This window comes from Phyllopteryx taeniolatus, chromosome 6 (genome assembly GCF_024500385.1).
Source record: "Phyllopteryx taeniolatus isolate TA_2022b chromosome 6, UOR_Ptae_1.2, whole genome shotgun sequence".
Lineage (NCBI taxonomy): Eukaryota > Metazoa > Chordata > Actinopteri > Syngnathiformes > Syngnathidae > Phyllopteryx > Phyllopteryx taeniolatus.
The window spans coordinates 23,440,592-23,458,173 of record NC_084507.1 but is presented as its reverse complement, the minus strand read 5'-3'; the positions used below and the strand labels follow the sequence as shown (position 1 = coordinate 23,458,173).

Here is a 17,582-nt window from a genome sequence, read left to right as displayed (position 1 = left end):
TTCTTTCAAAAGTGAATTGAATCAAAAAACAAACGACAGGAATGACTTAAAGTCATATAAAGTCGTCAGGTCTACATGTCAGTACAAATTGTATTTTGATGCTTGCAAATCAAAAAAGAGGGACTAGGAAACAACTCGAAGTAAAGCACCACAGGCATTATGGTCACGTGATCACGACAGGACCTACGGCAATGCTGCGTGTGGCTCGTACACGCTACGTGACAGCAAACTGTGGGAGAAAAAAACGCCACTTGACGGCGCACATACTTTATCCATATGTAACGGCAATTGACCGTGGGTCCACACGAGACCTTGACTCGATCCCGACCCGGATAGCGGTCTGTCATTTGAAGCTGTCCCGGTATAAATTCTTGCACAAAGCAGTACTCTACAGAAAAACATTGATGACATCAGCAGCGACTAGTCGACTCCATTTTCACTGCATTAGTGTCGACTAAAAACATCACAACACGCAGGCACACACACACACACACGTCTAGTGGAGCACATTTCGCCAAGGTGCCCCAGTTTCTTCATCTTGCTGTGAAAGTGAGCGACAGACAAACAGACAGACAGGTAGAGAGAGAGAAAGAGAGATGATGCTCTCTGCCAAAGTCACTGTGGAATTTGTTTTATGTATTTATTTGGGGCGATTTAAAACGATCTGCCCCAAATTCCGCCGCTTTCTTCTCACTCGGGTGTGCGCTCAAGCCCTCCAAGTATTGCCCGACAGATTTGACATAATCCCGCCGACAGATGGGCGAGAGCTCCTATCCTCCTTGCTGCAACACCAGCGCAGCACAGCCGCGTTCCAACAACGCCGCAGACACAGTTGGGTTTCAAATTGGTCTTCTGCTTTTGATGTAATCCTGCTGAGAGCCTAAACAACGCGGGTCAAAACGCAACTTCCAGGGATTTCCAGCTCAAATGAAAAAGCACGTGGGTTGAAAAGTTCCAGACGGGGAACATTTGGATCTCTTTTAGCGATAGCACATTAGCTGAAAAAGCTCAAAACAAAGTGTGTTGCCAAGATGTCATTAAATAAGTCGCCCTCTATAGCAGCACCGACATTTTGTTTCATTCAGATTGTAAAGTAGAAGACCAACACAAGATTGAAATCTAAATTGAAGCCCAAAAATCATATACTCCCCTCCCAAAATATTGTAATGTTTTGGATCAATACAAATAGCACTCTATAATATTGTACTTTATAAAAATGGCCAATAATGACATCATTCAATACAATTGAAAGAAATTTCAAAATTGGCCACATTTTCTGCCACAGTTCATTGTACATGGTACTGCTCTTTCTGTTGTATGTGCCTTGGCCACCTGACGCCAGTATAGAACAGAAATACAGATATACAGTACATAGAGAATGGTCTTAGCGTCCCAGTGAGCTGCATTAATATTCGGCGTTGTTCGCAGAGGGTAAAGAACATGCCTGTGAGGATGATTATATTATCTGGCTACATGTGTTGCGCCACCGTTTCTGTTCAAATCTCTGTTGTTTACACCATTATAACACTGTGACACACACACACACACACACACACATATATATATATATATATACTGTAGTTGTAGTTATACATGCAGTTGTCTTACTAGTGTGCAGAAATGTCATATAGTAGTGGAACGAAGTAGTGAAAACATTTTACTAGTGAGACGCAGTCATTCTACTAGTGCGCTGGTTTGTTTTACTAGTGAGGACAAAGAGCATCCCAGTGAAGTACATGGACCTTAAGCTGGATCTCAAAGATTTTGAAGAACTGCTCAAACGCCTTTCCGTTTGAGCTGGCATTGTGTTGATGTGTTTGGACGTGACAATTGTGTTTTTGCGCTGGTGTTGCTGTATCGTTGTCGCGTAGTGACCGCCCTCCACCGTGTGAGCGAGTCATTGCTTTTGCTTGGTCGCTGTCCTTCTCCTCCTTGTGAGTCATGCTGCCACTGCGGCGGAATAAGTCATGATCGCATGAGTACAGTAGAACCTACAAAGAGCAGTGCAGACCGGCAGAAAGTTGGAGTTCAACTAAAATGTTTTGGAAAAGCAAAAAAAAGGCCTCCAAAGTTCAACAAAACTCCAAAAGAAGTAGGTCGGCCGAATATGTGCGAGATCAGGGGGCTAATGACCAGTGTAATTGTGAAAAGAGGCGGATTATGTGGTTATCAGGGCGAATCTATAAAGGTTTCACACAACTCTAGGTGAACAATGAACAGTGACGAAGGGTGGCCCAGTAAACAGAGAAAAAAAACAAATCCTGGCTGCAACTGAGTCCGATTCATTTTGTGGTGGAAACAATTCAGGAAATTCTGTTTTCAGGATGAGTCGCTGTGCCAGTCTACCTAGCTGAGGTATTTCAGGAAGAAGAATTCAATGAACCGCACATTCTGTTGTCAATACCCACAACATGCAGGGAACACGAAGATTGCGTGCAACTCCACAGTGGGAAATGTGCGATTTTGGCGGGGGGCTACTCTATGTAGTTTTGTACGGGGACTCTGGAGTTGTCTCTCGTAGTCTTCGGTATTTCAACTCTAATTGCAAAGCTAGACATTTACATAAGTTTTAGAACGCCGTGGAGCATGGCTTCGTCCATCGGCCTCACTTCTTTGTTTGGAGTCTCAGTACTTTTAAGAAAGCAAAAGCAGACCAAGCAAATGTACAGCACGCGCGGATTATGAGCCGATCCACACACATGACTCGCATCTTTCAATCCCCGCCGAATGTGTATGCCGGCACCCCCGGGGAATACGAGGCGTCGTGCCTCGTTATGCGTCATTATTTTGCAATGTAGACCTGAACCACAATGGCGATCCATTACCAAGTCTCTAATGGTACAAATGAACAAACAGATCATCAGATGCTGCGACTAATAGAATGAAATGTCAGTCACGAGATGGAGATGCCACTTGGACACCTGTGGCGTAAATGAAGACTCCAAAGTGTCACCTGGCAATATTTTAAGCCACAGGTTTAAAGCTCACACTTGAGGGGCCAGATCTTTTTTTGCGGAATGAAGCGCATCTACTTCCTGTTTCTTGCCTTCCGGAAGTCCGAGTTTTTGCTTCAGCGACCACCAAAAAGCTGCATTCCGCTTGGCCAGCCGGTACCCATCAGCTGCTGATATATATACATATTTGACATATATCAAGCGAATCTAAAAAACAAACAAAAACCTTGTAAGTCAAGGCACCTGTGTCTCAAATGACACAGGAGGGTTTGTTTGAAGAAGTTGCTTCAGCAGTAGTATGTTTAAACGTCGACGCGTATGCGAGCTGATGTGAATTGGAAAAGGCGCGGTATCAGGAGGCCTACAGATGCTCATAAATATGCACGCCAGTTTGTGGCGTCTACGCTCTGTTGACGTACTGTACACCTTGTCAACATATTCGCTTCCAGATGCCATCGCGTGGTGGAAAGTGTTACCGTGGGAACAAAAAATGGTTGCTGCCAATTAGATCTTACAACTTGTGATGTTTGTATGTATGATCATGAAACGTGTCCCTAAAATGTATCGCAACAACAACACAGCCATCAATTTAGTGTGTATGTTGCAACATGGTTGATTTACAAGAATGTCTGTGTCCTGGCTTTAGGTTTCAAATTAGGGTTTTAAATTATTGTTTCAAACCTGGGTTAGGGTTTGAAAAGATGGTTCAAGTTTCAAAGTAGGGCTTTAAGGGTTAGGGTTGATCTTTAAAGTTAGTTTTAAATTTTGAGCCTTGGTTTGGGTTTCAAGTTATCATTTTAAATGAGGGTTACGGTTCAAACCAGGATTAGGGTTTCAAGGAAGGATTTCAATTGCAAGTCAGGAATAAGGTCTCAAATTAGGGTTTCGAGACAGTGTACGGGTTTTCAATTACAGTAGAGTTTAAAGCAAAGATTTCAAGCCTGATTTAGTTTCAAAGTAGAGTTTAAAAAGTAGGGTTTCAAGCCTGGATTAGAGTTTCACACAAAAGATGGGTTTTCAAAGTAAGGTTTCGAGGCACGGGTACTAAATTAGGGTTTCTGTTTGCAAATTTGGCTTCCAAACCCGGGATAGGGTTTTCAAGCAAATGTTAGCGTTTCAAAAATCACTGAGGAAAGTGAGTCAGCAAGCAAGTCTCCGCGTGAGTCCATATCAGGCCTGCTCTGTTTTCAACCCCACAAATCACAGAAATGTAAAATTTGATTTGTGCCGCAATTTGTCACACGCAGATAAAGATTATCGTGCCTTCTGCTTTTGATTTTCCACCCTGCCAGTTCTGCCCCCATGCGCGCCGCCTCATCTGCGTTTTTTTTACTCCCGCTTGCCGCCTCCCCTCAGCGATGACGTCCAGACGCCACGGCGTGAGCTGACCCGTTAGTGCCATTGTTTGCCTGTCAGCTTGCACTGAGCCCACGTAAAGATAAAAAAAAAACACTTTTAGCTGTGTGTGTGTGTGTGTGTTTGTGTGTGTCTGTGTGTGTGTGCGTGCGCGTGCGTGTACAGACATTTGAAGTAAAGTATTGGGACACCTACAGCAAGTGTTAGTGTGGACAAAAGTAATTGGGACACTTACAGAACGTGAATAGAATTTGTGGCTTGGACAAAAGCATTGAGACGCCTTTAAGAGTCTGAAGGGAATATGTGCATTTTGGACAAAAGTATTGGGACAGATGCAGAAGAACAAAACCTGTTTGGACAAAAGTATTGGGACACGTACAGGAAGCGAGGAAAATGTGGAGTTTGGACAAATACATTGGTACACTTACAGGAAGTGCAAAGTAAAGAAACTGTCGCAAACAACATACCATCTGGTGTCGGTTGTGTCGTTATATAATTGAGTTATATCCAAACAGGACCTTTCCTCAAGGGCCTCTGTGGCACTGAAGAAAACAAACACTCCAATGAAACAAAGCCTCCAAACCTTTATGTGCTCACTTGGATTGTGTTCAATCTTTCGGGTGTACTCAAATTTAGCGCCCAAAAGCAGTCGTGCTCTTTCATCTAAGATACAATCTCTGAGTCTACTCTGAGCTTTCGGCAATAAGAAGATCATTACTTATTGGTATTAACGCCTACGGGAGTTCGGACAAAAGTATTGGGACAAGTACATGTCTGGAAAATGTGGATTTTGGATTTTTGTGGAAGCTCCAGAAGAAGAGAATATGGAATTTGGATAAAAGTTTTCGGACACCTACAGTACATGGGGGGGAAAAAAATTAACAAATAAATTGAGTTTGGACAAAAGTATTGGGACAGCAGAAATTGGAGTGAAATGTGGAGTTTTGGACAAAAATTAAACATCCATCCATCCATTTTCTTCACCGGGCTGCTCGAGCCTAACCCAGCTATCTTCGGGCGGGAGGCGGGGTACACCCTGAACCGGTCGCCAGCCAATCGCTGGGCACATAGAAACAAACAAGCATTGGCACTCACATTCACACCGACGGGCAATTTAGAGTCGTCAATTCATGCATGTTTTTGGGATGTGGGAGGAAAGCGGAGTGCCCGGAGAAAAGCCACGCAGGCACGGGGAGAACGTGCAAACTCCACACAGGCGGGGCCGGGATTCCAATGGTGAGGCAGATGTGCTAACCAGCGGGTCACCGTGCCGGCTTGAGGAAACAAAAAAGTGAAAATATGGATTTTTAGACATAACTACAGGAAATCAAAATGTGGAATTTGTTTTGACAAATGTGGCGTTTGGAGTGTACACAAACACTGGAACACTCACAGAATGTAGAATGTGAAATTGGTGATTTTTTTGACAAAAGGATTGGGACACCTACAGAAATGAAGAACATTTGGACAAATGTATTGGGACACATCCAGGAAGTGAAAATGTGGGGTTTGGACAATATTGGGACGGCTGCAGAAGAAAATAAGGAATTTGGACAAAATGATTGTGCCATGTACAGAAGGGAATATTTGACAAAAGTATTGGGACACTTGGCCATTATAAATACATTTTGGTCCACTCTGTGCTGCGTCCAAACTGACAAATCATCAAATCATAACTTGTCGGTAGTGACGGCACAGGTTGAGAGTTTCTGTTTGTCCACGGTTTGCGTCAGCGAGGTCACATTTTGTTGCCTGGCTTTGATTGTTTTGTAACGGGCGGACGCCCTCAGCTTGCTAATGAATCAACACGTCTGCGGCACGTCATTTTGTAATTGGAGGCAGCCGCAGCCCGTGTGCTCGTTATCGGCGCTGAACTGAAACAATTCATTCGTACCATGAACCCCCATCACTCCCTCGTTCTTATCACTTCATGCCGTCGCCCCCATTTTTGCGTCAGTCTTTTTCTCCCGTGCGCCATCATCATCATCATCATAGCCTCCGCCTTCCCTGCATGGAGGCGCGCTCTTGTCTGCCTTTCTGATTCGGGAACAACAGCGGTGCTCAGACTCCCGCTGCTCTCCTGTTGCCCCCCCAACCCTCCAACCCTCCAAACAGCATGTGCAGAGAGGGAGTGGAGAAAGAGAAGGTTAGGGGAGGGGGGGGGGGGGGGGGGGGGGGGGCTCCTTCCTTATGCCAAGAGAGAGAAATACGAGCGGAGTGTAATAATAGGAAGTATGCCAGGCGAAAGACTCAATGCAAGTATACAGAGTTGAAAGCAAACCTGTACCTAAGATGGCTGCTTCAAAGACTTACTGTGTCTTTTCCAGCATGGGTTCTTGAGACTTTTTTTTGTGGGTCTAACCATGATAATTATGCCTACCAAAATGAATTCCGATGCCTGATTTTCAAAAAGTCTATGGTATGCGACAAAGGAATATGAATTCCAGTTTTTTTTCTGTGTTTTGTGGCATCAACAAATAAAACTCACAATGACAAAAGCTCACATTCAACACTATTTAACATTGTCCATCTACATAGCATGTGTGGTTCAAATTTAGTAAAACTCAAACAAAACCACCAGGAAAACGGTTTCAAAGGACCACCGGAAATGTAACCTCCAATTGCTGCTTGAAAGCAAAATGGCAGACTTCCTGTGCCTTCTGGCATATGGCTTCTTGAGGCTTAGTAGCGGATCCACTCCTGATAGCTATGCCTACCAAATTTCATGTGGATAAGTGTGACGGGCTTTAGGGGCTGAATTTTTTTTTCAACATTTGCGGAAGGTGCTACCAGACCAATTTGAACATGTTTATATGGAAATGGGTGAGAAATTGATCATTCAAAGCAAAATGGCAGACTTCCTGTTTTATTTTCTTTTATGGCATGGCTTGGCTCGAAAGTTTTTGGGCGGTCTACTCGTGTAGACATTTCATGTTGCTAAGTGAAACTGGCTTTGGGGGGGGGGGGGGGGGGCTGAATTTTGGAGTTGATACATTCCAATTTCATGTTTTCTTTTTTTTATGGCGAGTCATCCAAATTTGCTGCCACGCTCAGAAAAGTCAGATAATTGCAATTTAGTTTCAGCCTTCTGTCTAGAATAAATAGTTTAAATTTAGTATAACTCAAGACATAATTTGTGGGGAAATTGGGGTAATTGCCAACATGAGCCTTGAACTTCAAACCAAAATTGGAGACTTCCTGTGTGTTTTGGGAATGGCTTCTTGAGACTTTGCAGTGGGTCTAATTGTGTAAGAGATGCCAAATGAATTTCATATTGCTTCGGGAAACTGTCTATGGGTGGCTGAATTTAAAATAAAAATCACTAGTGCGCTGAAAAGGATATTTCCAATTGCCTGCAACTTTGCTGCTATGCATAACACAATGACCACAACTCAAATTCTTGGCAATTTAGAGTCATATATCTGCCGAGTATATGTGCTTCAAATTTCATCGCAGTTGGCCAAAATCCATTGGGAAAGCTCGTCTTTGACGGTCGTGCCAGAAATAACCCAAATGACCCTGATTCAAACTTCCTGCGTCTTTTCAGCATTCTTGAGACTTTTTGTCAGTCTCGTCATTCGATTGATTGATTTGTTTGTTTGTTTGTTTGTTTGTCTTCCCTTCATTCATCCAGGTAAGGCAATTGTGAGCAGATGACAGCATTGGTAGCAGACAGCAAGGCCAAAGAAAGCAAAATAAAAGCAAATACACACACAGTACTGTACATCGACAACAAACTCTGCGGTGTGATCGTTACATAGTTACATAATACATTACATTATATGACGGCACATAGTGAATAAAAGGCTCAAATAAATAATAAAAAGGCTCAAATCAGGTGCAGTTATCACGTGCAGTATCCCTCACTAACTTTTTAAACGATGATATTGGCATGAAAGAGGTGAGTTGTATTATCTGTTGCAGTGTTCTAGTCATTTGGGATATCAAATTGAAAAGATAATTGACCAGACGGAGTGCGGACTTTGGGAACGTACAAGTTAATAAAGCAGCTGGAACGGAGAATGAGGGTGGTGGTATGCATGGTGAGCAGATACTCACGACTGACAGAAGTGTCCCGGAAATGTCGAAATTCACCCTAAAATGGAAGACTTCTTGTGGCATGATCCCGAGAGATGTTTGTGGAGGCCTACCCGTGCCTACTAAAGTCCATGTTGCTCCGGGAACTCCATTTCAAATCAAAGTTCCGTTGTGGCAATTTTGGTGGACTCGAGCTGTAATAAAAGGACAGTGAAAGGTGGACAAGAGAGGTAATGCGAATGGGGGGGGGGGGGAAGTAAGACAGCGGAAAGAGCAAATGAGTGAGCGAGGTGAGAGAGAGAGAGAGAGAGAGAGAGCGAGGCAGCACACTGCAGATCCTCGCCCACTGTCGCCTCTCCGCCAGCAGAGGAGATGACAGCGCAGGAGGGAGGACGCCATGGAGGAGCCTCTCTGGAGCCTCCGACAGCAACTCTCCCGCTGACCACCACCACCTCCTCCTCCTCCTCCTCCTCCTCCTCCATCCTTCCATCAGTCTCCATGTGAGTGTCCTTCAACTGCCTCAAAGTGAACCGGGCTCCACTTCTTGTTGCCTCTTTTATAGGACTACTGCTCCCCCCCCCCCGCCGTTTTTTTTTTTTTTTTCCTCTCCTGACCTCCCTGAGCTGAGTGGATTTACTTTATTTTTTTTTTTTTTTTTTTCTTTTCTTTTCTCCCGGACTATGGAGCCGACGGGGTGGCGGCGGAGGGGGGGCAGCTGGCACCTCCTGGTGTCACTGCTGCTACTGCTGGGCTGTGTTTTCCGGCGGGATCTCGCACAGACGGACGACGGCGGGAAGTCGGTCTACTTCTGGGAAACAGGTAGAGCTCAACGTGATCCCTTGTTGATGTGCTAGTATGCGACTCGCAAGTGTCTGCGGGTTGCGGGTGTCAAATCAAAATCAAGTCTGTGGGTCCATTTTCCTTCAAAAGCCCACGCAACTTCAAAGAAACCAAACCCAAACGGGAAGGATGACCCCAATAGCAGCTCGCTGTGATCCGTGTTGCACTGGGTTACGCTCCTCTCAGGTGATGACATTCAGGCATTATTCCAGAACGGGAAGGGAGGAGGAGGGAAAGTAGGAGGAAGAGGAGGAAGAGGAGGGGGGGAGGGTTGGAGGCGTTTTTGATGGATTTGACACAAGGTGCTGTGGTGATGCTTTTGTTTTTTGACTGTGGCTACACAGGTATTGGTGTTAATTAACATGGCTACACAGGGAATACCATTGTTTAACGTGGCTACACGCGGGTTGTCGTTAGTTGGGGTTTTACGTGCAAGATCGTGTGCATTAGTTAACCTGGCTACGCAGGGAATGGCATTGTTTCACCTGGCTAGACACAAGTTGTTGTGAGTTGGAATTTCACGTATGAGAATGTCAAAAGCATTACTTAACACGGCTACACAGAGAATACAGTTAATTAACCCGGCTACACAGGGAATGACATTGCTTAACGTGGCTCCACAGGGATTGTTGTTAGTTGTTGATAGTGGTTAGCCGGACTTTTACGTGCGAGATCGTTGTGTATTAGAACACACGCCTACGCAGGGAATCCCATTAGTTAACGTGGCTACACAGGGAATGCCATTACTTAATGTGGCTACACAGGGTTTGTCGTTAGTTGGACTTTAATGTACGAGAAGATCATGTGCATTAGTTGATGTGGCTCCAAAGTGAATGTGATAGTTAATGTGGCTACACGAGGAGTGTCATTGCTCAATAAGGCTACACAGGGACTGTCGTCATTAAACATGGCTGCACAGAAAATCTAGTTAGTCTCCCTCTATCTCACTTTCTCTCGCTCTCTCTTTCCGTGTGTGTGTGTGTGTGTACATACAAACCTATTCGCAGATTTGTTTTCAATTTTCTTTCCTTTCACTTTTCTTGCTTTTATTTTTCATTTTGTTTTTGTTTGTTTGTTGAACACGTACTTGCTTAGTTAAGAATTGTTGGGCTTTCAAATTATAACGGCTGTCAATTATTCACATATTTCCGCTATTCGTGGCGAATAGTGCGGGCCCACTGTATATGTCTGAAACAACGTAAGTCCAAAATTGTATATCTGTCTGGCAGATATTCATTCACTGATTGTGGATAAATGTGAAATGTATGCCCAACGCTAAATTGGGTTTCACTCAACATTCCGTAGTTTGCATTCCAACCTTGTCGCCGTTCGACATTGGCCCGACAAATTTTGCCCCTCAACGCCGACTCCGTGCCTATCGTGCCTGCGGTGTGTGTCATGCCCACCTCATCGTCTGACGCAGCTCACCGCCTCTTCTTGCATCTTTAAAGAGGATGTAGCCCGCTAAGGAGATTAAAGCAGCGGGGATTTAACGAGTCAGGGCAGGGAGCGGACTTGAGGAAGTGGAGCGGCGTGCGGTCAGCGGAGCAACTTAACCTACATCCACCCCACTGTAGATCAGCCGCGATTACGCCCCGACACGCCACGCCACGCCACGCCACGCCACGCCACCTTTTTCCTGCTTTTCAGTGGGTGGAAAAACTCCGTGCTTTGAAATGGAATCCAGCCACTGGGAGTTGAGTTGGCCTCAGTGTAATGCATCACATTGATTGTGAGCCCGCAGTCACACGATTTGGGGCTTTGAGCGAATCTCTCACGTGTTTTACTTGTCGGTTGTGTATGACTTCGCCTCATCCTTCTAGCTAACAAACTCGCTGACTAACTAAAAATGTCAACAAAATGTGTCGGTTATGAAGAATGTGACTTTTGTTGCATTCAATGCACTTGGCCCCAATGCCAGTAGACTGTAACTGCCCAAATCTGCACCTTCCTTGACCAAGTTTCATGAACAATGCTTATGTATGAGTTCACGTAATCCCGCTAGCTAACTGACAGACTAACTAACAAACAAAAAGTCATAAAAATGTGTTGGTTTTGAAAAATGATGGCTTTTATTTCATTCCACGCACAGACGTGGTGGCTCAGTGCCCCACTTGGTCCCAATGCGAGTGAACTGTAGCTGCCAAATTGTGCACCTAAATTATACAGCTTCATTTTTGACCCACGGGCCAGCCACCCTGCCGCAGTTTCATGCAAGTTGCATCTTCCTGCTAGCTAACAGACTGACTGACAAAAGCCGTCCACAAATTGTGTTGGCTTCGACAAATTGTACCTTTGTTTAATTCCATGGGCTGGCTTTTTCAGACAGCCAATGCAAGTATAGTCACTGTAACTTCAATTGAACGGCTTCTTCCTTGACCCACGGGCTAATGAAACAGTAAAGTTTCCTGCAAGCCGGTTACGTATGCACGGGTGGCGTGATCCTGCGAGCTGACTAACTAAGACGTTGACAATCCATTTCATCTATTTAATTAATAACGCGAGCTGCACGGTGGGCGACTGGTTAGCACATCTGCCTCACAGTTCTGAGGACCGGGGTTCAAATCCCGGCCCCGCCTGTGTGGAGTTTGCATGTTCTCCCCGTGCCTGCGTGGCTTTTTCTCATTTACTCCGGTTTCCTACCACATCCCAAAAACATGCAGGGCAGGTTCATTGAAGACTCTAAATTGCCCGTAGGTGTGAATGTTTGTTTGTTTGTTTACGTGTGCCCTGCAATTGGCTGGCGACCAGTTCAGGATGTACCCCGCCTCTCGCCCGAAGATAGCTGGGATAGGCTCCGGTACGCCCGCGACCCTCGTGCGGAGAAGTGCAACGGAAGATGAATGAATGAATGAATGAATGAATGAATGAATAATGCACTGACCTGGTGGGTCAGTGCCCCTTTTGGCCCCAATGCGAGTGGACTGTAACTGAGAAAGTGTGCACTCAAATGTAACGGCGTCTTCCTGGAACAATCGAAAATATGTACGGAAAGTCCTTTTCCGGCTCCCATGCCACGCCACCTTTCTCCTGCTTTTCTGTGGGTGGAAATGTGCTTTGAAATGGAATCCAGCCGCTGGGAGTTTAGTTGGCCTCAGTGTAACACATCGCATTGATTGCGAGCCCGGAGTCTTTTCCCCCCCTTTTTTTTTTTTTAACCGCACCGTGTATTACATTTCCACAATTTCGGTCTTTGAATGAATCCCAGACATGTTTTGCTTTATTCTTTAAATCAAAATGCGATGATGTTTGCTTTGGGTTGTTTTAGTTTTTTTCTTTACGCCTTGCCGATCGTCTGCAAAGTGAGATGGTGTTTTTGTACATTTGTGCGCCGAGGAGGGAATATTCTTGTGGCAAGCGATGCACTGATGTTTTGCATATTGATGAGTCTGGAGCGCAAGTGCGGGGCATGTCTTGGAAACTGTGGGGAATGGCCCTGCCATTCATTTCCTTGCCTTACCTTCCTGCCTCGCTTTTTCTTTTTTTTTTTTTTTTTTGCTTGCTTGCTTGTGTGGAAATATCTCTTTTATCGGAAGGCGAGGCGGCTCAGACCAGTTTAATGTTCCGAGCTCTCTTTTGAGAGACAAAATCTCTGAAGGTAGTGCTGAGGATAACCAGATAGAGATAAGTGATAGTGAGGTATCCTAGCCTAACACAAGCAAGCCTGCGATCAAGGCGAGAAAGGCCTGACACACTTTTCTGGCTCCTTTGAGACACCACCTTCCATTTCCATTTTTCACGTGCATTCTTTACCTCTGCCAAGCACCAATGCGAAGGTGAGAAGAATGGTTTTGATGGCAGCATTATGCCAATCAAAACGACTGATTTATACCTCAAGTACCAATTACTTCAATGCACATATTTGACATTTCCCAAATTCCACAGCACGCCACCAATTTTTTTGGGAATCCATCATTATAACAGTTCTTCCATTTTCAATACATTTGATGCCTGCCATTTTGGAAGCAGCCATTTTAGGCGAATTCAAAGATTTTCCCGAAGTTAGAAATAAAAAATTGCCCCCGACACCGGTTTCACTGATCCACACGAAATTGGTTCTACATGTATATTATAACAGGACACACAAAAAAGTCTCAAGGACCCATGCCTACAATTCAACAAGAAGTCAGCCATTTTTGTGTAACTTTGAGGGTTCTCGGAAACTTTGAGAAAATTAGCCCCCCGTCCCCAGTTTCACTGATCAATACTAAAGTGTTTGGACATGGCTATCATAACAGAATGCATGGAAACGTCTCAAGGACCCATGCCTGTAACTGACAGGAAATCAGCCATTTTGGGTGAATTTGAGGATTTTCAGAAAGTAAAATAAATAAATCAAATCAGTTTGACAAATCGATACAAAATTCGGTGGACATGTCTATCATAACATGGCGCGCGAAAAATTCTCAAGGACCCGTGCCTGAAATTGAGCAGAGAATCCCCCATTTTGGTTTGCACCAGCCATTTTGGGAAGTTGGAAAGAAAATAGCCCATAACAGCAGTTTCACTGATGAGCAGCATGAAATTGGTTATAAACAGAATGTCTATGATGAAAGGACTCATGAAAAAGTCTCAAGGACCCAAATGAAGTCAGCCATTTTGGTTTGAAGCAGGCATTGCTGGTCAATTTGAGTATTCTCGGGAAGTTAAACAAAACAAAACCAAATTGGGTGGTTGTGTCTATCATATCACAGTGAACAAAAAAGTCTCAAGGACCCATGCCAGAAATGAAACAGGAAGCTGGCCATTTTGGTTTGAAATAGCCTATTTTGGGCGAATTCCATTGCTTGTGTACTTTTGACAAACTCCCACTGTAGGGAATTCGCCCAAATGTGCCCCAATCAGATGCACGCATCCTAGACGGAGCGGCAACGCTAAATTGTGTGAAGCTGTTTTGTTTATGTCAGTTAATGTCGGCTAAATATAAACAATGATTAATCACGGTGGCCGCAGAAAACAGCCTTGATTTTCAGCTCTTTCACCTTGCTTGCATTGCAATTTTTGCACTGTCTGCTGTCATGGGAACTGCCTGAGGCATCCAGAATCAAACATTGGAATCAAACACCTGGCTATTCACGCCACCTTAAGTTATCAAAATGCTGCTGTAGTCATAAAGTCAACTCATTGTTCCCCCTGCAGAGGCGCATACATGCTCACATGATGACATTGGTCTTGTGTGCACTTCGTTTTGCTCGCCGCAGGTACAAAAATGTCAAGACGTTCCATACTCGCAATTACACGTGCAATATCCGGCCGAGGTGTCTCAGAGCCTACCTCAGAACAGAAATTGCAAAATACAAACATTAAGAATTCAAATACAAATAGAGCCACACCTACATTGTTCGATGGTGCATTTCCTAACCCTGCAAAACAACTACCACGTAAAACTTGAAGATTCAATGGCACAAACCGCCAAGCGCCATAAGCATTTTGGCACAGTTAGCGTCATCTCCATTTAAGCCAATCACTCAAACATGGCTGTGCCCATTGGCTCTCGATAACTCGCTGCTAATATAGCTTCCATTGTGATTTGAATGTGATTTTTCTCTCCCTTTGAAGCGCTTCGATTAAGGGTTAATTTTATTTAAGATTAAGGTTTAATTCCGGAGAGTACAGCCATCCATCCATCCATCCATTTTCTGAGCCGCTTCTCCTCACGCGGGTCGCGGGCGTGCCGGAGCCTATCCCAGCCGTCATCGGGCGGGAGGCGGGGTTCGCCCTGAACTGGTTGCCGGCCAATCGCAGGGCACAAACAAACAACCATTCGCACTCACATTTAGAGTTGTCAATTAGCCTACCGTGCATGTTTTTGGGATGTGGGAGGAAAGCGGAGTGCCCGGAGAAAACCCTCGCAGGCACGGGGAGAACATGCAAACTCCACACAGGCGGGGCCGGGGATTGAACCCGGGTCCTCAGAACTTTGAGGCAGACGCTCTAACCGGTCTTCCACCGTGCCTAGCAACAGTTTCACGATCAACCCGGAATTCGGTGGATATGCCTATCACGGTAGGGGGCACAGAAACGTCTTTTTGCTTTAAAGCGAATACAAGTGATCATACTTTAATGAGCTCCGATTAGGGAATTTGCACAAATGAGCCAGACTCAGAAGCAGCTGTCCTAGACGGCTCGGTGTCGGTGACACAACATTTTGCAACCATGATGTCAAAATGTGATCATTATTTCAAGGATTTACCATGAAAAAGGCGTTGCAAGGGCCCGTTCATTGCCGTTCCTTTTTCTTCCACAAAATCCCACTGAAAACCTGACAACTTTCAGAAAATGTGTCGCAAAAGCAAAAGACACACACCTTCGATGTTGGCAGAATAATCGAGCAGGATAATGTTGAAACTTCAAAGTCCTCAAATCTGCACGTTATTCACCAGCATTTTGGTGAAGCGATGCAACTTTTTGGGTGCTTTTGAACTTCCAGTTAAGCCACTTGCCGCTCAAACTTTTCTAGTTTAGATTTCGACGTTTCCATTCTCGATTTGATTTTGCTGACTTCGCTCACCTCATCAGTGACCTCAGCCATGTTTGAAATGGAAGCTGTCATCTCCAGGCAACCAGAACAGCCATCCCGCTGAAATACAGTAGCTGGGAGCTATGAGAAAATAAACATACAGTATACTGTACGCGCAGTCTCTGTGCCTTTTGCATTCAACATCCGATGAGGAATTTATATCCCACCCGAAGGAGGCAAAAAACACCAGCGCGGCTTCATCCCCCCAGTGGGAATTTTGAGTTTGAGTTCGACTCTCTGTGACCCTCGTTAGCATAGCACCTGAGGTTAAACACAAATTAGTTACTTAGCAACCAATTTAGGCCATGCATAAGAATGAACACGTGCTCCTTGGGATTTTGGGGTTTACAAGGGAGCCCCTGGCTTTTATTCAAATTCTTTTTACGCCTGTGTTTTTATTTCCATTCATTAGTTGGAGTGGAACCTGAGGCTAATGGATTGTCGTGACTTGCTGCTAAATGTTCGCTGGGACCTTCACCCAGAGAATGGGCACTTGAGTCATTGACATTTGGACTGGAGTCGACTCGGCCTTTTTGATTTCTTGTGACTCGTATGGACAAAAGCCGAAGGATTCGCAAATTGACTTGAGAGTTCAAGGCTGCAGTTCAGCGCCGGTTTGAGAAGGTTTATGGCCGTCACATTGCTCAAACGCGTTTACAATTTACGCTATCCATGACAAGGTTCTCGAAACAGGATCTGTTCTTGACAAAATAGGCCTACTACTACTACCACCACTGACGAACACATCAAACTCCTACAGCAGGTGTTCGCAATAGCAGGGAAAGTCTATCCAGAGGGTTGCACTGGAACTCAACATCCACAAAACCTTGATTCATGGGATACTTCGGAGAGCGCTAATGCTCGACCCGTACTTGGTACGTGTAGGCTTTATTACTCCCCAAAGCATTTTGCCAGGCAGCGATTTTGTAATTGGTGAGCTAAAGGCAAGGGAATGATATGCTTACAAAAACGGCAAAGCCTAAACTGTCAAATGCCGATGCCACGTGTGTCCGAATGAAAGGGATCTGAAATGATAGAAAGAGAGAAAACAAGTGTATCATGACTTTTGGGACACCCGGTACCGTACATGCATACAGCCAGTAGCGGGAAAGAAAAAAGTACAAATACTACTGGACTCCCCCAACTTTCCTTAAGGAAAGGAGATAACCTGACGTGACTTGTCGGTTGAAATTTGAGACTTTCACGTTGAAATGAGGAACTATTGCTAGCTCCGGACTAAATTTCTGGAGTGTCGGAAATGTGAATCCCGACAGTAATCTCCCAATAGCCGAACCTTTTATTGAACAGATTTCAGCCTTAGCATTCGGAATCCACAAATGCTGTCTTTGTGATTTAAGTTGACACATTTTCAACTCCATTTTATTTATGAAGCACTTTTAAAAAAAAAAAAAAAAAAAAACCTCAGCTGAAACAAAGTGCTGTGCATAAATACGACAACATAAAACACAAGCCAATTGAACATAATAAATAAAAACAATCAAAGAAATAAGAGAAAGGCAGAGTCTCATGCTGTGTTGAAAGCCAAGGAGTAAAAAGTTGTATAAATGGACAGTAAAGGTTCTTTTCTTATGTGCACCGAGAGGTCATTCCACAGTTTGGGACCAGCAGGATGAAAAGTATATCATCCCCTCTGAACCTCTGCTTGGACTTTCGTACCTCCAGAAGCAGCTGGTCAGATGGCACAGCTGAGAGAGACAATTAGATTTGAAGATTTGAAAACAAACAACAGAATCTTAAAAGGAACCTTAAAGTGCAAAGGAGAGAGGCCAGTTTCTGAGTTATGAAGCGAGCAGCAGCATTTTGAACCAGCTGGAAATGTTTAAGGGTGGACTGGCTAATGATTTTGGGGGGAT

At 44.6% G+C, this 17,582-nt stretch overlaps 1 protein-coding gene across 1 annotated transcript in view; it reads left to right on the top strand.

Annotated features, from left to right (window-relative positions):
* Positions 1-8,230: 8,230 nt before the first annotated feature.
* thsd7ab (thrombospondin, type I, domain containing 7Ab) overlaps positions 8,231-17,582 on the top strand; it is a 110,174-nt gene continuing 100,822 nt past the window's right edge. The window contains exon 1 of the mRNA XM_061777817.1: positions 8,231-9,167. Within this exon, the coding sequence (XP_061633801.1) occupies positions 9,029-9,167 (139 nt within the window). The 5' untranslated portion in view covers positions 8,231-9,028. The remainder of the gene's footprint in view (positions 9,168-17,582) is intronic.